This window comes from Podarcis vaucheri (assembly GCF_965113315.1).
Source record: "Podarcis vaucheri genome assembly, chromosome: 10".
In the NCBI taxonomy this organism is placed as follows: domain Eukaryota; kingdom Metazoa; phylum Chordata; class Lepidosauria; order Squamata; family Lacertidae; genus Podarcis; species Podarcis vaucheri.
This window is the reverse complement of record NC_138748.1, coordinates 51,266,612-51,292,771: the sequence shown is the minus strand read 5'-3', so window position 1 is coordinate 51,292,771 and position 26,160 is coordinate 51,266,612. Positions and strand designations below refer to the sequence as shown.

Sequence of the window (26,160 nt, the reverse complement as noted above, 5' to 3'; positions counted from 1 at the left end):
CCCTCTCAGCCTCATTGATGTGTTCCAAAGGAAAGCAGAGCAATACATTTGACACTAGCTTGGCTGCAGGCATTGCTGGAAGGTGGCATACGTGACCTTGTCTTAGGGATTCCACTCCAGATTACTGTAGGACTTACTCCTTAGCCTTTTCTTCTCCTGGAGGTGTCGTGCAAGGCAGTGGGTATGGATTTTTCCTCCTGAAGCCTTTCTCACATGAGAATAGGTGCAAGGCAGTGAAGGCTTAGGATCAGAGTTTTCCTTCTCCTAGATAAGCTAGCACCTCAGGTTGACGAGCCCCCTCTGCTCCTCATTTCCCTCTAGAACATGTGCAGAAACTCCCTTCTTGACCATTGGACCCCCTATTAGTCTTGTCCGCTCAATGTGCTGGAGCCAGTTTTCACTGTCCCTAACTCACTGAGAGACTGAGACCCATCAACTTGCCCTCACCAAATTTAGCTGATCAGTCAAAGCTGTTTCCCAGGGTGTGGCTTCTGTCACATGCTGACAGCTTCTAGGAGACACAAGTGAGAATTGAGTGCAGGGTGGGGACCAAAGGTGGACAAACTACCCCAGAAGGAGCACATGTCCCCCACCAGAGGTATTATCCCTCCCCTAACATCCCATACACCCAAAGTAGAACCATTGAAATAATTGGACATGATTATTTGAGTTAATTAATTTCCTTTCCAACTTAACAAATGTTCTTATGTATGTTGATGAAATGTTATTTGCAAAAATGTTATTTGTAAAATAATGATAATGCAAGGAAATAGCAAATCAATTTGGTATTTGTTACAGGAAAATAAAAGCAATGTGAACCAACTATTTGGTGAGATAGTTCGCTGCTTTCATCTGTACAACAATGAAACAATTTGAATAAAACCTAATAAATTAGTGGGTTATACACAAGACCACAATAAACATCTACAAATCCATAATGGGAAGGCTTTCATGTATAGCATGAAATTCAGAATTTGTCTAGCTCTTCAAGCTGTATTCAGTACTGTACTAGAACATATGTATCTATTCGTATACATTTATGTTTCTAAAAGTGCTTCTTCTATCCTTTTCAGATGAAACAGAAGCAGAGACTGCACCACCTCCAGGTTAGTCATTAGAATTTGTGGTTTTGGTTGATATAGATATGTGTTGTATAGGCGTCATACAATACACAGAGAGGTGACTGTTTATTGGATTAATAACTTCACTTCTACAAGATTAACAGTGCAGTCCTTTGCGTGTCTTCTCACAAGTAAGTCCCACTGAGATCAAGGGGCTTATTCCCAGGTAACTGAGAGCTCAAACTCGTTTTAGGGTGCCATTTACAATGATAATTTACTGTGAGGATGCTAGGAATCCTATATATGTCTACTCAGCGGCAAGTCCCATTGAGTTCATTGGGGCTTATTCCCAGGTAATTGGGTATAGGATTGCAGGCTTAATTCCCTTGGCTCCCCTGCTCCCCCCACCCCCAAGCCCTGGAAATTGTGGGTATTCTGAGGATGCTAGTTCTTTTCTAGGATTTATTTTTTTTACAGAAATTGCACATAGATGTATTTAGGGAAATTTGGGAGCAAGGAATTGATTCAGTGAATGGAAATAAGAAAAAGGGAAATATTTTGCCTCTTTGCTTTATTATATATGGAGGGGAGGGAAAGGGAGAAGGAGAGGAAGAAGGCTTCATGTTAAAAAAAGAAGGCCTAAAGAAAGTGCATTATTTCATATTTTAACCCATGTGGTAGCTGATGAATATGGAATCTAGTACAAACAACCAGCAAACATAGATTTGGGGTAAATACTTATTAATAATTGAAAATTCACCAGATTTCAAATATTTGAGCATTTCTGCTCCAACCCTACATTTTTGTGTGTATATATATATATATATATATATATATATATATATATATATACCTTGTGCAACTAATCCTAACTGCTGTTGGCTTATCCCTGCAATGCATGCATAACATTTCAAAGCACATTTCACATAGTACACCATGTGATCTGTTGCATTAGAAATCCTTACAGATCTTTTGAATTAAATAACAAAACTGCAAAAGAATGGAGTTGGAAGTCCTTCTCATTTTCTCCCTGGAAAGAAACATCTGTAACACTAAAAGTTACAAATGTGGCAGATTACATAAGTGGTCACTGCTTTCCAGTGGTTTTGATTTAATAAAGAACTTTGACCCTGGAACCTGCTCGACCAATAGTTCTGGAGCAAGCACAGTTGATGCTTATCAGTTGATGTTTGGGAGGATATCCTTTGACCCAGTAGCCCTGGTAGATTCAGCAGAAGCCCTGAAGCTTGCACTGCTCTTCCAAAGATGCTAACTATGTCCCATTTGGTATTTGGGAAGGTGTAGAGAGAGTCTGTTGATCCTCCTGCCCTTGACATATCTTTCTGGATATTTTGAGCTTCCTGTGTACACGCATATGCACACACATGCAAAAATGTGAGCACACAAATGGTGTTAAGCCCAGATTGCGGCTGCCACATATAGAAGCTTGCTGCATTAAAAGTATAAAGTATGTGACCAAATATGCAGAGGGGGAAGGGGGAGAAAGAAAATTTGCTACTGCTCTTCTAAAACTTGATTATTATAATTCTGGATTCATTCCCGTGTACATACACTAAATAGGGGAAATGTTGGTGCAGGATAGTTCGGAGTTTCTTTCAGGTTGCAATCCTATGCATGTTTTCTGAATGAGCCCCACTGAACAAATATACATAAGATTGCACTGCTACTCCAGGTTCATAGATCATAGATTTGTAGAGTTGGAAAGGACTATGAGGGGTCATCTGGTCCAACCCCATGGAATACAGGAATCTTTTGTCCAACGTGGAGCTCGAACCCACAACCCTGAGAGTCTTATGCTCTACTGAGCTATCCAGATTGTTTGCATATATGTAAAATGAGTGGGACCTGCAAAAAAATAATAATGTTATGCTCTTGAGGGCTTCTGTTCAGGGTTTCAGCCAGCCATGCCCCTTTTCAAGATACTGTACTGCATTCCACCCCCCTTCCCCATTCCAGCATCAATTAGCATTCTGTGGTCACTGAGCATGCTCAGTTCTCATTGGGCCATCATGGGGTCCCACCCAATCCTGGCAGAAATTTTGTTTGTTTATTGCTGTAACAACCATATGTCAGGAGTGCTCTGATGGTGTTTCCTGCTTGGCAGGGGGTTGGACTTGATGGCCCTTGTGGTCTCTTCCAACTCTATGATTCTATGATTCTATGATTCTATGATTCTAAACCTTTCCCACCCACACCTCTAAAGCCGAGTATTATCTACTTTGAATGGCAGCAGCTCTACTGGCTGTCAGACAGAGGTTGCCTATCCATTGCCTGTTCAGTTTCCTTTTCCATGACCTGAATCTGAGACTTTCTGCATCCAAAGCATGTGCCCTCCCACTGAGATATGGTCCCTTTCCTAACTCATTGTTTCAACCAACAGGCATTGACATGCTAATAGGATCCAGTTAATTTCCATTTATATTAATGCTCTAACACTTTCAGCCTCTGGCAATTAATTCTCCGGGGCGTAGTGGCTGCTGTGCTTGTACAACATCTAAACATGTTGTGCCAGCATTGCAGGCGGGTACGCCAGCACAAATGTTGATGATCTGGGTGTTTTCTCTCAAAAAGATGTTGCTTCTACTTCCTACACAGAGCAAAATAAACCTGAGGAAGATGGAAATGCACCTAACCAAGGTGAGTGCAGTTGTTCTCCAAAAGCTAGAAGGAGGCAACATATCAGTAGATGCTACAACAGTATAGGTCATATGTATGTGTTCTCTTCTTTCTTCCAGTTCCCCATACAGTTTTGAATTTTATTTCATTTCATTGGTATGATTTCATATGGCTTCCTGGATTCCCCCACCGCCAATGCTTTTCCCCCTTCATTTCCCCATTTACTTGCTTCAGCTGGTATGCCCATTCAACCCATCCTTGGAGAGGGCAGGCCTAACCACAGCCATTTATGATTTAGTGCAGGGGATAGGATGTATTAACAATGTGCAGGTGTAGTTGGACTCCAACTCCCATCAGTCTCAGCCAGCATGGCCAATGGGCAGGGATAACAGAAACTAGAGTCTGGTGCCATTTGGAGGACACCATGTTGGCCTAACCTCTGCTTTAGTAACTTTGACACAGGAATATTGCCTGCCCCTGAAAAGTGTCCAGTAACTTTTATTGATGTGCAATGCTGCTGCCAGGCTGTAGAGAAGAGCAGCAAGAGCATGTCACTCCAGCTCTTGCTACCTCTTTGTTTCCTGGTCCAGTTTATTACTTCCTTTATTGCAAAAAGTGCAAGTAGATAAATAGGTACTACTCTGGCGGGAATGTAAACGGCGTTTCTGTGCGCTCCTCTGGTTTCGTCAGAAGCGGCTTGGTCATGCTGGCCACATGACCCGGAAGAACTGTCTGCGGACAGACGCCGGCTCCCTCGGCCTGTGAAGCGAGATGAGTGCCGCAACCCCAGAGTCATCTGTGTCTGGACTTAACTGTCACGCGTCATTTACCTTTTATTACATTTATAGTCTGCTTTTCCTCCAAAGAGTTCAAGGCAGCATGCATGTTTCTGCCACTCCCTTAATTAATCTTCATAACAATCCTTTGAGGTAGGTTAGGCTGAGAAGAGAGAGAAAGGCTGGTCCAAGATCACCCAATTAGTATGAGGGAGGCTAGGCTGATAGGCAGTGACAGGCCCAAGGTCACAAAGTGAGCTTCATGGCAGAGTGGGGATTTGAACCCTGGTCTCCCAGGTCCTAGTCTGACACTCTAACCACTATACAACACTGGCTCCAGTCTGCCTTTAATTGTAACGGCTCCCAAGATTGAGGTATTACACAAAAATGACATAGAAACCATCAAAAGCAACCATAAATGACAAACACGCATAAGCATAATATTAACTACTCTTAACCACTATAACACTTTTACCTATCAGTTTAAGGTACTAGCTCTTGTCATAAGAGCTTTAAAGGGCTTCAGTATCTGAAAGAAAGCCTTTGTCTACCATTCAAAATATGAGATGCTGCTCTGAATTGCCCTGCCAACCACTTTGGCCAGAATCAAAAGTCCTGTATGACTAATTCTGCATGTCAGGTGGAATCCTTAAGACTTTCTGTCCTATAGTCCTCCATAATGCCCTGCAAGCAAACCACGCCCCCCCCCAGCCTTCCACAACTCTTAGGGGAGCCTTGTCCAGCCTGGTGAGCACATGCTGACTAGGATTGATGGGAGTTGCAGTCCAAAACATTGGGATGTTACCAAGTTGGGCAAGGCTGCCTTGGGGTATGCCCAGGGTAACTATTTGTTTCCAAGTAATGATGGGGATGCAATCTTCAGTGCAATCCATACTACATAGTTCTAAATTTTGTGTTTTGAAGCAAGGTATTAATTTGCATTTATGGAATGCTAGATCTCTGTCATCTATCCAATATCTATTTTATTTACAGAATAATTGAATGTACAGCAGCCTCACCAAACTCACTTTGTTATCCTCCAGTGACTCCGTTCTGCATTTCTGTTTGTCCAGCACTGTCATGTGTGTCTACGTAACTACCAACGTACTCTCATATATTACATTCCACAATGTGCTTTCATTCATCTTCATTTTTGTGCTGAAGACATAGCTACCAGAACTGCGCTCATTTCCTGAAATAACAACATAAAATTAATGTGCTCATTTCTTTCTTTAGGTTCCATCCAGGCATCCACCCATCTAATAAATTACCTGCATGTTTCATTTTCATTTGTCTAGGTTCTGTGATCTACTCAAACATCTGATTGTTTCCCCTGTGGTTTTGATTGAAGTTTCCATCAAAACTCTGTATAAAATCTCAGCTGTCTTTTATAGACATACGTAGATGTCTATATTTAAAACTTATGAGCAACCGTAGCAGATCTGGCAAGTGGACATAGATAAAATTTCATTAGCACTACTGGAGCCTCCCCATCAGCAACTTGCAAATATGAAACAGCACACCCTCCTGCTACATTGATGACATACTGCAGGGATGGGGACCCTTTGGTTCCCTAGATGTTGCTAAACTGCAATTCTCATCTATCCCAGCAACCATGACCAATGGTCAGAGATGATGGGAGCTAGAGGTACCCTGTGCCTGACATACTGTTAAAAAACCATTAGATGTATAGTAAAGAGGAAGGTAGACCATTCCATAGACTTCTGGGGAAGTGTTGTTATCTCATTGATTCTGCTGAATTTATTTGTTTGTTTGTTAAATTGCTCATTAGCCCTCTCCTGCTGCTCACCTCCCATCATGCTGCCTCTGACACTGGAGATACTAATATTTTTATCCAATATTGTCTAATTCCCCCTTTCAAGTCATCATTTTGGTGGCCATCACTACGTCTTCTGCTAGCAAAGTGCTGCCATTTTAACTGTGTGAAGAAGTAGTTCATTTTGTCATTCCCAAATCTCCTACCATTCAGCTTCAGTGGATGACCCTGAATTTTTCTCCTTACCTACGTTCTTCCTACTATGCATAATTTTGTATATTATGTTTCCCCATGCTCATTTTTTTTTATAGTGAAGCCTTTCCTCCCACCCCTTGATCATTTTAGTTGCCATGTTGTTATGATAATGCAGATGTGATTGTATTGGCATCCACAGCGAATGCCTTCATTTAAGGGAGTAAGGGAATAAAAGCATATTTTTTGCAAGTGAGGTTGCTGTTGAAAAGGGCCAATAGTGAATCTGAGCCATTCTACCAGATCACCTCCATGAAAACTACAATCAAGTGGACTGTAGGCCCCTCCAGCCATCTTAGACCATCATTGCAATGCCACCTCCCTAATTTTTCAGAAGTGTCCTTGGCAAACTCCAGCATTACTCAACATACACATCTCAGGATGAATAAGAAATGACATATAGACCACATTGCAGTACTGCTGGCCATATATTGTAACCACTTAAAATCTAAGTATGATGCTTTGCATCTGCTCAGTGTTAGCAAATTCCCATCATGAAGCAAACATCAGTCAAGGTAGATCTCTTAGGTAGATCTGGACTGGTGAAGGATAAGATGGGCTTTTCTAGATGATGGGTCAACTTCAGTTGTGATAATACTGCATGTGTAGAACCACACTTGTACTTTTAGATAGAGGCTCCCTTTATAGGTGGACTGACAGACAATGACGGAGCTTCATGCTCCAGCACCGGGGTGCGGAGAGCAGGCGGGGGTAGGCCTGTCGCGCCTCCTGGGGGCATGGTGCACCGCCCCCAGGGGCGTGGCACGCCCCCTGCGGGGGCATGGCACCCAGCGTGGGCAGGGGGCAGTCACAATGGCACCCTGGGGGTCGCACTGCCGGGGGCAGTGTGCTCCCCCCACACTCCTCTTCCTCCACCAGTGCTGACAGAGTGGAAATAGATTGAAGAAAGTTGACCTAACTTTAACCATCTTTGCCAATCAAGGGAAACTGTTGCTTTAGTGAATCCCCTGATCTACCCAACTGGTATACGTCTTTTTGTGGTAAAGAAATCTGTTTGCACCAGAATGCCTTCCTCTTGTTTAGCTCTTTTCACAAGTTCCATTATTAAATATATTTATATTCCATTAAAATTTTACTTGCAGAAGAAAAGGAGAGTGAAATAATGATCGTAATTCTACCATCAGGTCTGATATTCTTTGGGTATTTGTTATCTTTTGAACAGATGATGTTGCTAACATAGATTAGATCATCACTTTCTCATTTTTAAACTGATCGGTCTTGAATCATTCTTCCATTTTGATTAAACAACCACTTCATCCAGTTCTAGCAACTAAAGAATTAGGAAAGATGGATTGCTACAGGTTTTTTCTCCATCCCATCTGTCAAAGCAGTTCTGCTGTCGTATGTTACCTTGATATCCATAGAAGGTTCACAACACATTTTAATGTCCTGGGGGTATACAGACTCGTTGGTATTAACTTTTTTCTGCTTAGAAAATATAAATGGCACTGACTGATGAATCTGCAGTTGTCACCTTACAGCTGCTTTTTGTTCTTCCAGTTTCTCACACCATTCAACAATATAATAACAAATTAGACCACTCTTTTGTGTGATGATCATCTTCCACTTGGATAACAAGCATGACATCACATATATTGTGCTGACTGAACTGAGCAGATTACATATTTCCTTCATGTTTACATTGACCACAACAAGAACACTATTGTGAAGAAGACAGATGAGTGTGAATTTATGTTACTTTGATTAACTGCCGGACTTTGAGCCAGTTGTTGCATTCTGATCAGTTAGCACAATATTCATTTTGTTCACTCATTTATCATAAGGCTATCATTTATCATGATCATAACTCTGAAGATTAGCATCTTCATGCTATCTTGCAGCTCATGGAATTTGCAGGTGTTCCAAACCTAAATGTACCCAACAGAAATAATTGTTATTGTTGTTGTTTGATCACAGGAAAAAGATGCACAATAATAATTCCTTCTGTGTACCTTTAGTGTGAGTCAGTGCTTTGACTTCCTTTGTAAGGGTCAACATGCTAATAGTTGGCCTCAAAAGCAATGTCTCAGTACTGTTGAAAACATTTTTTTTAAAATGCAGTTTGCTCATCTTAGTGGTTCATGGGCAGTGTATGTTTAACTCTTTCCCTGTTCCATTTTCCCAGCTGCTGTTTGCCCTATTGTGGTGGGAAATATGGTGGTGTTTTCCCATGTGGGCCAAAAGTCACTGAGGAGGAAGTTTTGATTGTGAACAGAGCATGGAAGGAAGGTTAATATAACTTTCTCCACTGCTGCTGCTAGCAAATTGACAGCTGCCTGTATAGCTACATTTCATTATAAAATAAAAGTCAGGAAACTAATAACAGATTTACAGTGTAATGTGTAGTTTAGCCTAAGAAAATCACAATCATTTTGAAGCCAAAATCAAGTCTGATTCCTGCCTTTTAAAAACTTGTATTAATGGGCTGCTTGAAAATGTACTTGCTCTATATATAGAACTGCCTTCATTTCAAAAGCATTTACTCATATGAGTAACATAATCTTCAAATTTTTGATTAGAAGCATACTCTGATTCAGGGACACCATGCATACTTCCATGTTTGCAGGATCGGGACTAATCACATAAGTAAGAGCTTGACTACTTATGTGATTGAGCTTGACTACTTATGTGATTGAAAATGTGACATCCTGACTCCAAGTAAATAAACTTGGAAGTCAAATCACTGATTATTATGGAGCCAGAATTCACCTTTTCTGGATGATTTCACTTGAAAATGCTTTTCTTACATGGGTAAGTGGGTATAATGTTCTGAAATTCTGAATTATTTTGTTCTTCATACTGTGTGCCTTTTCTTAAAATGGCTTGATTCTTCTTCTCATCAGGAACTTCTTTAAATCATTTAAGTGTAACTTATGGATAGCAAATTTCCATAATTATATTAAGATCGCTTTAAAAACAAAAAGACAGAGTGTCAGACAGACATCCTAAAATGCGATGGAAGTGGTTTTCATGCAATGTATTTGAAAGTCTACTTCAACCATGTGGGAAATGTCTTCGTCACTCATATTTGTTCTGTGGCCTTCCATGGAGGTAAAACATAAGTTATTCCAGTAATATTTATTTACAGTATAAATAGTGTACAATATAAATATTGCCAGTGACCTTTCAGCCTTTTTCCTTTCATTTGCCCATCTTAAACTTAAACTAAGTCCTTATATAATTGTAATAGTGGAGTATTGGAGGGGGGTGTATTTTGTCGTGGTATTAGGAAGACCTAACGTGCAGATTTATTGGTTGTAGCTCAAGATATTAAATCTAGACCACTGCTAATTATCACATCAAAGTATATATGTGCTCTTCTTCTCTCTAAATTATGGGAAATATGTCAATTCTAAACAGAATTCTTATTGCTTTATTATTTGCAATAACAAATAGGTGGACTCTTAGGCCCTGTTGACTTAGGATGGGAAAGAGCTAAATATGTGCTTAACTCTTCCACTGAAAGGAATGGGACCTAAGAGTCTTGATTTTGACAGGACCGAGTGAGATCCTTGTTGATCATGTAAGTGATATGGTTTTTATCTAGGCAGCTTGTCAAAATTTGAAAGAAGAAAAGGTAATGGTTGAATCTCATTAATTTGGAGCCATCTTCTGCCAAGTGATGGAGTCTTTTTTTCCTAATTATAGTGTTATTTTTGTGTATATATATATATTTATATAAAAAACCCTTTATGTACACATTTTACTTGCAGACGGGAACGTCAGTGAAATGACATCCTCTTCAGAAGGTCAGATCTATGGTTGACCTTGATTTTCATTGTGGCTTTTTTGTACTCCATTCCCCCCCTCAATATTTCTAACATACACAACCACTCTGAAAACTCTCATTCATACCCATGTTTTAATAATAGATCACACATTACATCCCATTTTTTTGTACTTGCGTGAAGCATTGAAGTTGACCATTCCAGCTGCTTGATCCCATAAAGCTTTATCCATCAGTTTGCAGTTTTCATTACCATTGTTTCCAGCTATCATGGTTTCCCTTCCTTCTCTTGCAGGTTCCTCATCATCATTCATATGTACTAAAAAAAAAAAAGGATAACTTTCATTCTTCCTTTTCCTTGCTTGCTTTGTTTTACTTGTTATGTATTTCTTTTTTCAGATGAAGATGACACTTCAACTGCAGGTTAGGCGGTCTATTCCATTTTACAGTGTTTATCTGCTATGATGAGGAGAACTAACGAGAACTGGTTCTTCTGTTGTCAGCCAGACATGAGCCCATCTAACCAGGGGGTTGAAGGCCTGTTACTATTTCTGCAATAGAATCCCTGCATTGTCCCCATCTCCAATGTCCTAGAGTCACCCAATAAGCGTGCAAAGGGAGTTTCTTAGCCACTATATGCTCCAAAGCTAAGCATTTAGGAACACTGAAAGCACAAGGTGCTTTTGTTTCTGGTGAATGGTGTGCAAGTTCTGTTGCATACAATGGAACTTCAAGGGAAACACAACTTGTCACTCTGAAAGAAGATAGTGGATTTATATCCAGTCTTTCTATCTTGCTGGAACTCACAGTCCCCAAATTGTCCCCTAGGGCTGCATCCAGCTGGAGTAGACCAACTGAAATGAGCAAACCTAACTTAGGCATGTCCATTAATTTCTGTAGGTCTACTCTCTGCATATGACTAACATTGGGCAGTGCCCCTAGGAAGAGCTCTGCTGGATCAGGCCATTGTTCCATCTTGCCTGGTATCCTACTTTGCATAGTGGCCAGCTAGATGCTGCTGAGTATATGGCCTCAGAATATGAAGTTTCCATCTACACATCATGGCTATTAGCCACAGATAGACCTATGTGCCATGATAATGCCCTTTTATTTATCTTATCCAGGCATCAACCTCACCCTGATGTGCTCAGCTGCAGCAATGTTGCTGGATCTTATGTCTTCTTACTAGCCCCTAGGAAGTTTGCCACTCTCCTTCCACTGATTAAACAACCCCATTAGTTCTACAACCCTCCCCCCCCCACCTTTCAGCTCCCAATCCTACACAGCCAGTATAGTAACCAAGGTATAGCTTTTGATTTGACATCATCCGGTTTACTCTTACCTTTCAGGTGGGACTAATCGGTCAGGAGAGAGAAAGGACTCAGGTGAGATTTTCTAAAACAGAAAGGAAAGGAGGAAGAACAAAGACCCCCAAACATTCCAATTTTCTCCTAATGCAATAACTATTAATGAACTATTTATTGTAGCTTACTTTTCGACAGATGCGGTTGCCGACTTTTGTACCCTTCATGCTAACCTTTGGTTTTTGTTTTATATTTGTTTCAGATCTAGAAAAAAGATCCTGCTCCAAAGCTTCATGAGGTTCCAGTGCGCAAGCAGAACTCCATGTGAGCAAGGACTTCTCCATGCACTTCACTGGAGTGAAAAGAGATGCGCCTGCTCACATGGAGCTCTGGAGCACAAAAGTCAGCCTGGTGTCTTCCTGGCGCCCACCAGAAGTTTTGGACTACAACTCCAATTATCCCTGGGCATTTGCCATGTTGTCTGGGGCCGATGGGAATTGTAATCCAAAACAAAACCACTGAGGGCAGCAGGTTACATGAGGCTAACATAGATCATTCCAGAAAATAAATCTGGAAGACCTAGGCACAGACCTCTCCTTCTTCTTTTTCTTTTTTTTTACCAGATTGCAACTAATTTGTACAGTGGGGATGTAAAAAAACCAACACAACAACCCAAGACTCATGTTAAACATTTGACCCTTGGGCACATATGTCTTACGTACCTTGTTTGACAAAGCATGCTGTTCCTTAGAAACTAGAACAATGTTGATATTTTCATGGAATTTACTTTGCATGGAAGTTGTTTTTATGTGAAATTGTGTTATTTCCACACACAACCAGAATCAAACTGGGAATGATGGAATTATAGAATCATAGGGTTGAAGAAGACCCCAATGCCATAATGTTTAAGGCATGCCTCTGTACAGATACTGTTTCTCCACAGATGAGCTTACACAGTCTTTATTGGTTATTGCAGGATTAAGATCTTAATTACCAACACTTGCAAGAAAAACTATTCAGCTGTTCCCCAATTAACACTGACATTAAGCTTTTACAGTCTGTTTTAATATATCATCTATACAGTATATATCTATTAATATACAACTATTTCTGTATTTATTTGCTGTGAAAGCAATGACACAGACCAGCACAATATTATAATTTTCTATCACCACAGACAGGGCAATTCCATTCAGAAAGTTGTGCTCAATAAGAATTTTCTATCCTTTTGCTTCCAATAACATCATGTCAGGCTGAAAAAATGTGACGGAGAACGTAAGTACCCTTTGAAGTAGTTGTAGTTTAAAAGAAGGTCATGTTAGAGCTAAAATAAAGAAATTAGATTGCAAGGTTTAGTGCAATAAGTTAATTTCTCGCCTTTTTCTCCATATTAGTATGGTCTATGGGAGATGGCCCTCAGGAAGAAGGAGATAAGCAAGACAATTCACAGAAATCCCTTTTATTTGTTGAAAAACCAAAGGGTGGAACAATTAGTGTCGGTAAGTGCTGTAACAATTTTTTAAAATATATATGTATATATTAATTTGTCTATTACACATACATGGGATTCTGAATAGGGCTATACCTACTTAGCTTCAGCAAATGCTGTAGTTTCTGGTATTCTCAAGTGATCAATTAGTCCTCCATTGCCCCTCTTCCCAAAAATATTTAAGACTGAAATCTTATGCATATTTGCCTGGAATAAGCCTCACTAAACAAAGTGGTGCTTACTTCTGAGTAAACATGCACAGGATTCAGCTATACACTTATACCTTATGAAGCTCAAAAGACTTTAACAAACTGAGATTACACCTTCAAATTTCATATGGAAATAAATTTTAATGGCTGATTAATCCAGGAGCACATATGAAGCAGCAGAGCCCTTTTCTAGAAGTTAAAATTCAATCATCTAGCTCAGGGGTCAGCAACCTTTTTCAGCTGTGGGCTGGTCCACCATCCCTCAGACAGTGGGCTGGACTATATTTTGGGTGGAGAAATGAATGAATTCCTATGCCCCCCAAAAATAAAAGGACACATTCTACTCATGTAAAAACACGCTGATACCCGGACCATCTGTGGGCCGGATTGAGAAGGCGATTGGGCCGCCTCCAGCCCCTGGCCCTTAGGTTGCCTACCCCTGATCTAGCTATTTAGAGGAAAACAGGAACAATCCGGTGGGGGGGGGACTGGATTCAGGCTCTCCTCCTTTTTCTGGACAGCCAATTGCTGGGATGTTAGTTTTTAAATAGGGGAAACTATGTGCACAGCCTCACATATGTGCACAGCGTTCTGTGGGTTCAGCAGGAAAACCATACACACAGCATCTTTTAAAAGACAACTGAAGGCAGCCCTGTTTAGGGAAACCTTTAATGTCTGATGCTGTATTGTTTTAAATATTTGGTTGGAAGCCGCTCAGAGTGGCTGGGGAAACCCAACCAGATGGGCGGGGTATAAATAAAATTATTATTATGATTATCTAGTTGCAACATATGGGTTACATGCCTGTTTCTAGAGACCCTGCTGAGACCAAGAGAAAAAATGCTTGCTCAACAAATTATGGGTTTATGTACCGTAGTTTTGGAATGTATGGGATTTTGGTCACTGATAGCTCAAATATAACAGATGCTCTTACAACTAAGGGGTTCTTTGATGGCACCTGATGTATGTATATTTTTTGAAACTGTATATAGTTTGTGTTAAGTTGTGGGCGAACATATCAGACGACACAGTGATTCTTCAAACAGCTCTTCTTTATTCTGAGGCCAGAACTGAACTGAGCTGAAGGGCTGAGTCAGCCTGCTTATATAGAGCTCCAGTACCTTGTTACTGTAACAACTTTCTAAAACTATCCAATCACTGAATGTCACGTTCGATCCTTCATTTGCATACAAACTATCCAATCACTGAACGTCACTTTCGATCCTTCATTTGCATAACTATCTACAGTATCCCCCTGCTGGCCCAGGGTGAGAACTTCAATACATAACAGTTTGCATATGGGGGAGAAGTTAAATTTTGTTTGCATTTAAAGGCAAACCTACCCAATCACACTTCCTAAACAGTACACAAATTACCATCCTCCAAAATTAATCTTTCTCCAAATTTTATAATGCAGTTTTTCACCCATGTGACATGTACAAAACCACACGTATTTTTACAAAAAAATGTGTGTACTAGGCAAAATGTCTATACTAGGAGAAATTTACACTAAAATTCTAATAAATCTTCATGAGGATTTAAAAAGTTCCACAAACATATTGCCAGGTGTCTATCATATGAGTAGTAATGTTTCTAATGTGACTAATGTTTTCTTTTGTTTTCCCAAGGACAAAATATTACATTTATAGCAAAAGTTGAAGCCCAGGATCTTCTCCGAAAGCCAACTGTTAAGTGGTTCAAAGGGAAATGGATGGACCTGGCAAGCAAAGTAGGGAAGCACCTTCAGCTCAAGGAGACATTTGAGCGCCAAACCAAGGTATGGAGGGATGGCAGGACTCAATTTTACCTGTTTCTAAGATCCAGACTTGGTAGTAAGGGCATAAGCTCAGGGGGTGAAGCCCTGACTGAACTGGACATTTCATGAGAGAGGTAACATTAAAACAGGCTATTTCCAGAAGTAGCTCAGTGTGTGCTTATCAAGATGGACAAGGTCGTGGAGAGGTTGGCACAGTGCAAACACACCAGCAGAACCAATCTGGTGCTCCTACCAGTGCATTTGCACCAGAAGTAAATCTGGCATTTGAGCAGAATCTCATGTACCCATTTATCAGGGTTTGACCCAGACATGCCAGTTCAAGGACTCTCACTGGTGCAATGGGACTTGTGCCCTCTTCTCCCCTTGTGTGCTCCCCATGCCTTTCCCTGCTGTAGGGAGTCAGGAGAACCCCCTAGAACAGCAGTAGAGGAGAGATCATTCCACTTGGCAAGCAGAAATGTTTGTGATGATGGAGCAATTGTGTTAGCCCACAATTGGATTCCACCTAGGGCTTGTATTTTCTCCTACTATGAAATTTGGTGGTTGAACAGTTTGGTGTCTAGCAGGCACTTCACGTGGTGGGGGCTGAGGGACTTCAGACTTCCATTTTTCAAGGAGTGGGCTGGGCTCCCCCAAAATCCTGTGGCCCTGCTCCAATTCTTCCTCCCCGCCAATGCCATGCAGGGATTGTTTGATACTGAATAAAAATTAAAGGTAAAAAGAGTTCAGCCTCTGACATCATTAACAGTGCAGTCTCAAATCCTATTGAAAAAAGGCTTAATTCTGAATAGGCATGTGCAGAATTGCCTTGTAAATGTACAAAGAAGCAGGAACACCCCAATTCAAGCTCCTGATTCCCTTTCAGCTTGGCTAAGTGTCCTTCCCTAAATAGAAATACTTGAGGAATTTGACCTCCTTGGATTCTTGTATGAAATTATCGAAACCATAAGAATATAAGATGAGCTTGCTGAATCTGACCAATGGCCTGCCTAGTCCAGCATCCTGTTCTTTGAGTGGTCAGCTAGATGCCTGTGGGAAACACAAAAGCAAGACCCCAGCACAGAAGCATTCTGCCCTCCTGTGGTTTGCAGCAACAATCCATCCTTCTTGGACTAATGTGTAGATTCAAACTTAGGTTACCACTGTTTTTCCATTTCTGCAAATACCAAAGCACAGTTCTCAACAGCTTAAGCATATCAATATTTGCATTTAAATATATATATTGAAAGAAAATACACATTTAAATAGGTTTTTGAAATTTGTATTCCAATAGGATTTTTTTAAATTAGAATTTTTGTTGTGGGCTCATTGCTGTGAGAAAAATTACAACAGATGACTCAACAGCTTTAAAAACCACAGAGCAGAATGTGGGAGCAGAATAGAATTATGGCTAAAAGTTGTGCAAAAGTAAAGACAGTAGTAACATCCACTCATCTTTAATCCTAGTAAATTAATGTAGGATATAATATTTGTAGATACATGTGTATGAATGTGTTTTCAGCTGCTGAGAATTTCCCTGAATTTAATTTAACAATTGCACTGTATGTTTGGATTTCAGATGTACACATTTGAGATGCAAATCATAAAAGCTAAGGAAAACTATGCAGGAAATTATAGGTGTGAAGTAACGTATAAGGATAAGGTTGATAGTTGCTCTTTTGATCTGGAAGTCCATGGTAAGGATCCCTTTTATGTTTTCTTTCTTTAACACAAAATATCTAACAGAATTTGAGGTCATGTTTATCTGAACTCCTCATGCCTATATCTAAGCATGCTTCAGAGGCCCACTGAAAGGTGTCTATAGGTTTCGGGCTCCTTTTTCTTATTTTTATCTCAACGTCAGCTCATTTAGAGTTGTGTTAATTATTTTGATGCAAACATGAGCAGTTAGTGATATAATCTTGGGACTGTCTTGGAAGAAAGACTTGTGGAGGCTGAAATGTGTCAGTGAGAAGAGAGTTCTGCTGATGTGCTCTGGGCTCTATCCATTATGGGCTTCTCTTGGACTTCGCGTAATTGAGATGAGCCTGGGTTTATGTCTACCTAGAAATGAGAGCATCTGGAGGACATTAAGTTGAGGCATGCTAGGACAAAAATTGAGGTGAATATATATTCTGCTGTTTCTGTTCACTAGGGAGTCCTGGGATGTGTAGCTTTGAGAAGGAAGGGGCTCAAAGGACCACTGATAGAGAATTCTCACCATAAGAATATGAACCCTGCTGAATTTGATCAAAGCCCGCTGGGCTCTATACCACACTGCAGCAAGGGACTTCAATGAGTGCAACAGAACTTCATATTTCTCTCCTGCCTCCTCCATGCACCCTCAAAACTGGGGAACCTGCCAGAGCAGATTTGGGGGGAGTGGAATAGAGGAAGTCTTATTGTACCAGCAGGACCCAATTGGTGCATCATTGGATACCATCCACTGTTTCCCACAGTGACCTACCAGATGCCTCTAGGAAGTCCACAAGGCAGTAGCCACCCCCACCCCAGAGGTTGCTGCTGTATACAGTACTGCCTATGAATATAGAGGTTTCATATAGCCATTATGGCTAATACCGCCCCCCCCCGCCCCCCGGAAATACTTATCCTCTGTGAATTTATGTAATCTCTGCTTTAAAGCAACTTGGCACTTTCACAGAGCTCCAGCAGGCTACAAATGACTCAGAAGATGCTTTGAGTCAGTGAAATCACATTAAGTTCTTGAAGCAATTATTTCAGAAGCTTGCTGAAGCTTGCAGTTTATATTTGGAATAAAATTTATATGGCAGTGATGACAGCTCAGGACTCTACAAATTTGTCCATGACGTAGGTCAAAGAAAGGACTCCCCTTCACCTCACCTCGGGCTTAGCAAGGAATTTGCCTGCTACAAACCCATCATGAGGCTCAGAGAGAGAGAGAAAGAGAGAATATTAAGTTCCTGGAATATCACTGTCCCACACTCAGTTGGAAAGCAACTTTATAAATCTTTGCAGAGAAGAGAATGAAATGCAACGCTGGCAGATCTTATGGTACCACAGTGTGCATATGGGGTGTGTGTATTTGGTTACAGGCAGGCAGGGCTTTCATCATGAGGTATAATGATCCTTTTTTTGCAGGATGAGTATATAGAGCCACAAAAGTCCTAAACACTCTTCAACTCTGTCCTGTTCACTTTGAGGAGGAGTTGACGAAACTGTGCACAGTTGCACAGTTTATTAATGTGAACAGGCCAAGAACATGGACAGCTCTTTCTAATGGGTTTGAAACAAGTGGAGAGCAAAGCTGGATAGACTTCACTTATTATCTATTCTAGACTGTTCCTACAACTAACGGCTCAATCTGTTCTTTCAAAGACCCACAATAACTGTCAGCCACTGCCACTCAAAGTTAGATTAACTATAGATTGTGGTCTATTTAATCCCCATGTGTATATTCGATGTATAGATATGTGGATATGAGCACAGGACTCATAAAATCTCCCCTGACCACATAAGCAGCAGTGCCTACACAGACATGGCCATGTGAGTGGGGCATTGGTCAATATTAAGTTATGCCCTCCTGCATGTAAGATCTATACACACAGTTGAAGTATCTGCTGTAGATGAACATTTGTTTACAAATGGAAAGAGCTTGCATAGTGAAGTATAATGACCCTCCTTTTTGCAGGATGGACATTTAGTACCATAGAACCACCAAAGTAAAGGGAGGTCTAAAATTATTGAATTTTTTTGGCAGAGGTTTAGAGAGACTCAGACAATGATGGGGTGATAGCTATTCCCCCTGGTTTCATAGAGCTGTAGAGTTGGAAGGGACCATGAGGGTCATCTAGTCCAACTTCCTACAATGCAAGAATATTTTGCCCAACAACCCTGAGATTAAGGGGCTCATGCTCTACCCACTGAGCTGTTTATCAATTACTCAGTTTGGGGGTGCTGCTGTCAAACGCAGTTTGCACTGCAGAATAACTGCAAAACCTTGGCACCAGTTTGCAGGGGATTCCAAATTTCAGGGTTCATAGTTAATGAATTTATTCCAGAATGACTTGGCCCCAGATAGGTCAGCTGTCGGAACCTGAGAAACAGCAGCATCAGCATCACAGTGGATTCCATATCTCCATCTGGTAGGATTTTAAAGCTGTGGTGATGACTTTCACCCTCTGAGAAGCTTTTGAAGGACTAGGCTTCTAAGTCTGGGAAATAAGCAGCCATTGTAATTATAAGCGCAAGGCTTAATATATGTCAAGCACCTTTACATTTGCAGATGTGTGCAGTCTCATTGATCCCATTGGATTGGCGTTCACATTTCCTTTATTTGTGTACTAAGACAAAAACAAAGCCTATCCAAGTGCAAAGGACCTTCTCTGTCCCTCAAAATATTACTGTTGGGTCCTAAAGCCTGGTCACCTGGCCCTGTGGCTTCAGCTGCCAGACACATCTAGGCAAGCTTTCCAAATATCCCAGCCTTGCAGCAATCTGGCAGCTAACCCAATAGATGTTCATCCTAGGAAAACAAGCCTACCAAATTACCAAGGTCAGAGTGCTCATTAATCAGACAGGGAGGCAGGACACAATTAATGGAATGTCCAGCAGCTGACCGCCAATTAACCAGACAAGCCTCAAAGTCTGTGTGCATTCAGTAGCTTGTAGGCAAGGAGCCAGCCTGTCTGCGTGCATAAACTTTCTATAGAAGTGAATTGTTTAATCTGATTACATGTCTAATTTACACTGGGTGAAATTAAACTCCATGTTATTGACCATATTCAGATCTCTTACTGAGTTGAATCAGAAGTTGTATTTTCATTGGGGATGAAGGAAATTTTAAGTGATGCCCAGAGCTTAACGCTTAGAAGTTATTTACTTGGTTTTTCTGATCATGCCATGCTATTGTTTCTTCCTTGTTCCACTGCTATTTTTAGCTTTAATAAAAAGAAGCTCCTTCCAGGTGAAATCAAATTACGGTACATCCAGTGTTCATTTGGGATTTCCTCTTCTTGTGTATTCCTTTGCTCTAAAGCATCAAGTTCTGGTTAATTGTTTTAACAAGTAGAAGGCAAGTTGTCGACTTACTTCTATAAAAAGTGGCATGAGAGCCTTCTTCACCTTTGCTGATCGCAGTGAGACTCACTACAATGGCTTCATTGTGGTTCACACCTGTTGCTCAGGTAGTAGATAGAGGCACCATCAAAAGAAGGTCTCAGGGTTGTACTGGTTTAAAGAATCCAATTGTAGTACATTATCACCACCCTAAAATCCACACATGTATGCGTTAAAGAAGGCTAACGAGATCAGAACTAGAAATGCTATATTAAATACCAGAGTAAAGGATCTTTATTTGAAAGTTTTAAGAAATATGTAGAAAATGAAATATATACATAAAATCATACCTCCCTACATTAAAACAGAACATCTAAAAGACTTGTTGAGATTGTATTTTATAAACCAAACATTTAACACTGTGGTGATAATATCTGTGGGTACATATTAGGATTGCTCCTCTTCCAGTACAGTATAAAAGTTCTTTAAATTAATCCACAAAATGGAACATAGTTTTGTTCTTGCCTTAGTTGTATCCATTCAATATCCTTCGTAAATTACAGAAACCACTTTTCTCATTTTCTTTTTTATATATATAGAAACTTCAGCTGCACCATCAATCGATATCCGGTCTGCATTCAAAAGAAGGTAACTTCAAGTAGTTATCTTGGAAAGTTATTCAATTATAGGTGGTGAAAGCAGCACATGCCCTGAAATACCTCTGGAAATCAAGCTGGTTGGAAAAACACAGCCAGAATGAGCCGAAATAGCAAGCCTTTAGAAATGGCACACTAAATTGAAAGCAGAGTATATGTCATAAAGGAGAATGTCTGTGCTTTCGAGATACTCTTGCCTGCCCAATGCCGAGAAGTTAAAATGGTTACTCCATTTTCTGTAACCTATAATTGGTTTACACATTATTGTTGTTATGTGGAGGTTGTTCTTACTTGCTCCATGTTTCCACAAGGGAAACTGTTCATATATGATAACAAAGCAGAGGTTTTCACCATTCCAGTACAGATGTGCACAAAAAAGCATGCATCTTATCACTTGCAGCCCACAGATGTCTCACCATGAGATAACAGCTTCCACAATGTAAAACACTCACCATGTAGTAGTCATAATATGTATGTTACCATGAGCGGTGAAATTCTGTGAATGTTGACAATGCCAGAAAAAAATGGATGAATATCTGAAAACTCAGATAAGACCAGTGAATGTTTATAATCAATGAAGTGCTGTTGTTTATTATTTATACTCTGCCTTATGGATTGACATAGGCTAAATGGACAGGACCCTCCTCTAAAGTACCTTACATTAGAAACAACAGAGGGAAGGAAGGAGACAGAATGGTTGAAAGGGAAGAATGTGGAAAATCTTTAGTTTTCTTTATTGTTTATGTCCTACTTTTCTAATAAAAATAATAACCAAGGTGGGTTGCCATTTCAAAAAGAAATCAAAGCCATAAAGTAAAACAAAATCACAATATGAAATTGCACTACGAACAAGAATCAACAGTAATTAAAACAGAGACAGTGGCCTGGTCCCCCATGTAACACTAAACTAGGGCTTGCTATACCTGTTCCCACGTTCCACCTCCTAGCCAGGAGGAAATGGGAAGGTTTCACTTCCATTTTCAACTAGCAATATTTATACCTAAACCCAGACAAACGGTGGTTAGTGTTAACTATAATTTAGGGAGACAAACCAACTTCAACCCAGGATTTATAATGCCGACTCCTTATATTAAACCATAAGCAATTAATCCTGTCCACAGTTTGGACAAAGCAAACTGATTTGCTGTAATTTGAATACGAAAGTGAAAGCTTCTGATTTTGCAGCAGGAGAGGAGAGGGGGAGTGCACAAGCCTAGATCAGCTAGGCTTGTTCCTGTAGTACTGCTCTGTGGTTTGGTGTTTATGTCCAAACACAGCCAGCCGTTCCTCTGGTGCGTTTGCCTTGGGGCAAACTCACTGTGGCCCTCCCCACCCCAGTATGCTGCAGTGACTCAGCCAGATAGAAGTCAGGTGCAAAGCAATTATAATACATCAGTAGAGACATCATAAAATAGTAGGTCATTCCTTATTAAATTATTTTATTTATATTTTAAAGTCTTTTCCATTTGCTGAAAGATAAGAAGACCAGGAGCCTGGCAAATTACAGACAAGATCTAAGCATATGTCACTCTAAATTTATTGATGCCCTAGTTATTTTAAAAGTTTCTGGTTAAATATTATTTCTCCTATATGTTAATGCTTTCCACTGTACTAATAAATCAATATTACAGCATCAGACCCTAGGTAATTGCAGAAAGCCAGTTGAGCACCTGAACTTCTTGGGGGTCAGTATCGACCACTATCCACCCTGTTCAGTTAACATCCATCCTCCCCTTCTCAAATTGGGTTCTGTTCCAGGATATCCCAAATCCTGATTTCAGAATAAATGAGACAAATCAAGTAACTTAACTCACTTGCTCTCCTTCCAAGATTAATTTTAGAGAATTTGGTGCTTGCTTTGTTTTAGCAAAGGAATGGGAATGGAGGGAAGGAACAGAATAGAGATGGGGGTTAGACAGGCAATAGTGTTCAGGGGAAAGACAAGTATAGCTATGGGACAGGAAAAGAGTATTGTGCAGGCCACTGTTGCCCCATTCCCTGACTGAAAACCCTTCCCAGCTCTTGTTTTCTTTCATCATTAGTCAGTGGCCCTGTTCCTACATAATGCTAAGCCATGGTTTGTTCAATGAGTGATGCATCCTCTCACCGATGAGCAAGCCAGTCATAGCTTGTTTCACCAAAGCTTGGTTTGTTTTCCAGCTGCTCTAGATTTATGCCTTTGTAGTTCTGAAGAGCATTTGGGATGGAGTGGTCAAACAAACTATGGTTAAGCAGGCTGTCATATTCAGACACAATGTCAAACTAAGGTTAAAACAAGCAATTGTTTGTAAGCCAACAACAAACCATGTCTTCACATTGTGGTTTGTTGTCATCTCAACTAGGGTGCTGAGCTGGGTTCGAACAAACTACACCTTGGCTGAACAAAGCATGATGTAGAACCATGTGCAAGCCAGGCTACTACACCTACATTTCCCCACTTATTATGCTACCAGACAAAAATGAGGCTAGGAATCTTCTACTTAACCTGCTCTCCTCTCCCCAAAGATTAGATTATCAGGATGCCAATGCCCAGGGACCTCTTAAGTCTCTGCAAAGTATATTAACTCCTGGCTATAAGTATTGCAATTATATTGTTATTGCTCAACATTCTAGAAAGAAATCCACATTTTTAAACCCACCCCATCTCATCTTTAACATCATACAACACACTGTGTGCACTCAGTGGATAGGTTCTCAAAATTTCCCCCTTGCTGACAAGTTTAAATGAAACTTTACTACTGGATATTTTTACATGGTTGTGCATTGTTCTATGCAGCATAAACAACAATGCACATCTTTGTTTCACATATGCAACTGAGTTCAGCACAAGCCCTTTGTTTTGTTTCAGTAGGCACTTGGTAGAAGTAAAAAAACAAAGCTCTTTGTGCCGACTCTGTTTGAAACACATTTGTGTTACAGGAACACAAATTTAGGCAAATTTGCAGATTTACAAGAATTTGCCTGAACAAGTGTCACAAGTGCAATGCAAACCTTTGTGTTCATTTTTCACAAGTGCTTGTTAATGGGAGTTGTAAATCCTGTGAAAAAGAATACAAGTTTGTGTTGATGTAATCTTCTTACTTGCGTGTCTCTATATTGATTGCGTTCGTAGGGCATCTAGAGTGTATGCAATGTGTGTTGTCCAACTCTCTGGGTATTAAACAAAGGTTTGATTTTGATTTTTTTTATTAATAACAGCGGTGAAGGACAAGAGGATGCAGGAGAACTTGACTTTAGTGGTCTCCTGAAACGTAGGTGAGAACCAAGCAATGAAGTGAGAAGGTGTGGATTGGAAATGGGTTAGGCTTGCACAACAGAAAGCGTCAGGTGTAATCCCGCCCCCCAAATGTTACCATCCTTTCCTTTTGATTGATGTTTATAAACTTTTAATTCTTAAGGTAAATTTTTTGCTGAGAGTTAAGCCAACTCTGTTAGCACGTTGACAAGAAACCACAAAAGTCTTAGGATATTGTAAACTTTCTAAGGCTGCTGCCCCGTATTGTGACTTAATGACATAGGAGTGTCTCAGAGAAGCATTCCTGTGTCACTAAATTATAACATGGGATGAGGTCATACTGGCAGGTGTCAGTACTGTATATTGGTGTTTGTTTTGTGCCTGCATGTTTTCCCCACCCATGTCCTATCTAGGGATGAGAAATTCAAACAATTGATCTTTGTGCTACACCCATCCCCCACAGAAATAAAAAAGAAAGAGAGAGAGAAAGAAAGAAAAGAAAACCATAACAAAACTGAACTCTGGAACACTTGTTTTCAAAGCATGCAGACCACAGATGTACTGCAGCTTTTTTGGCTCTTGAATTCACCCTCCTTCTGCTAAGGAATGATGTGAAATGATTTACTGAGCTCTGATAATGCATGCATTCATTATGTGTCTGAAAAACACATATGCTGTGGGCTCTTAAAATGGGAAGTCTAGTAGGGCTAGGAAGCAACTTGCTGGGTGGAATCTGATAGTGTATTATAAAACTGGAAACATTTCAGAGGGCACATGGAAGCATTTTTTGAAATTCAAAATAATCCAAGAAGCTGTTAGCTGCGCTTTAAATCCCCAGATATGAATAACAATATGAGCAAGTGTTCAGACATTTGCTTGTCCTTTATATGTGGTTTCAGTTTTCAGTACCCTGTTCTAGTCATGAGGCTTCAAGGACAATTCTGCCCATTTTAGGTTACTAGACTGAGGCCCTGTTCAGACCTATCAAGCGGAGCTATATTTGTGTTGCAAGAAGCAGGCACACATAACCCTCCCAAAAACAGCACAACACGCACGATCCAGGCACTCCACATAGGACCAAGTTTTGCAGATGCATGAAATTTGCCCTACCACCTTTTTGAGATAGCTTCTTGGTAAAAGTTTCTATATTTATAGTTTCATCCACCTTTCCCTTAAGGAACTGAGAACGGCACACATGACCCTCCCCACTCCCCACTACATCCTCACAACAGCCCTGTTGGATAGGTTAGGATGAAAGTGACTGTTCCAAGGTCACCCAATAAACTTCGTGGCTGAGGAGGGATTTGAACCTGGATCTCCACAGTCTTTGTCCAACACTCCCAACCCTATGCCATACTAAGCTTATACATAGGTGACAGGGACGTCATGCTTCTTGCTGGGTCACCAGGGCTTAGGAGGTCACCCTATTGTCACTTTATCAGAATTACAAAAATTATCATATTCTTCTATTTTCAAAGAGCCCTAGTGTGAATTCACTAGGCAATCTAGGGTCCTGCTATAGCCAAGGTGGCCTGGGAGAAATCTCACGTGGCTCTGGCAGTTTCGCTAGGGAAAAGGGTATGCTTAATGAAATAACTATCAAGCTTATTGAGGGGGGGGGATCAAATCGTCACAAGATTGGACCAGAATAACTTTGTTCATTGAGCAAGAGCAGGGAAAAAGCAGGTAGCTTTTTTTAGATGGATAAAATTCACCAAATAGTCCATTAATATATCATTTATATAGGGTGGAATCAAAATTAATTTTGAAATGATTTAATCAATTATTTAACTGCAAAGGATGCTGGAAGGTTATTTCTTACATTTATTTCTCATGTTTCTTCCATGGAACTCAAGGAATCATAGAGTGAGTTCCCAGGTCTATCATGCATGCATCAGTGACTAGGGTCAAGGCTCTCCTTACCAGTAACTGCCTTTGCAGTGAAGATCGGGCTCAGCCATGCCTGTATTTAGTTTAAGAAAAAACAAGATATATACTGGTAGTTGCACACTGTGTTTAGATGCAATTTTACTTTGGCTTCAGGAAGATGGGTTTTCAAAACATGAACTGACCATGTTTCAAAAGTTGATCCAAGTAAATGCTTAGATGTTATTTGAACAACAACAACAAAACTTTTTAAAAATCTATTTCATGCTTGCCAGATCTCTATTTTCTCTTCCCTAACTAGGATCCTCAGTTTGACATGCACTCATTGTAATATTT

At 40.4% G+C, this 26,160-nt stretch overlaps 1 protein-coding gene across 11 annotated transcripts in view; it reads left to right on the top strand.

The window, feature by feature from the left end:
* The window catches only part of MYBPC1 (myosin binding protein C1), a 92,813-nt gene that overhangs the window by 18,950 nt on the left and 47,703 nt on the right, over nucleotides 1-26,160 (top strand). For 5 of the 11 annotated variants that reach the window (XM_082240394.1, XM_082240385.1, XM_082240384.1 and 2 more), the window contains exons 2-11: nucleotides 1,074-1,106; nucleotides 3,678-3,719; nucleotides 10,238-10,273; nucleotides 10,651-10,674; nucleotides 11,601-11,636; nucleotides 12,950-13,054; nucleotides 14,882-15,030; nucleotides 16,589-16,706; nucleotides 20,646-20,694; nucleotides 23,901-23,957. In XM_082240394.1, coding sequence (XP_082096520.1) covers nucleotides 1,074-1,106; nucleotides 3,678-3,719; nucleotides 10,238-10,273; nucleotides 10,651-10,674; nucleotides 11,601-11,636; nucleotides 12,950-13,054; nucleotides 14,882-15,030; nucleotides 16,589-16,706; nucleotides 20,646-20,694; nucleotides 23,901-23,957 — 649 coding nt within the window. Of the gene's footprint in view, nucleotides 1-1,073; nucleotides 1,107-3,677; nucleotides 3,720-7,611; nucleotides 7,649-10,237; nucleotides 10,274-10,650; nucleotides 10,675-11,600; nucleotides 11,637-12,949; nucleotides 13,055-14,881; nucleotides 15,031-16,588; nucleotides 16,707-20,645; nucleotides 20,695-23,900; nucleotides 23,958-26,160 lie in introns of those variants that run through there. The other 6 variants (XM_082240389.1, XM_082240388.1, XM_082240391.1 and 3 more) reach the window with 6 other exon arrangements.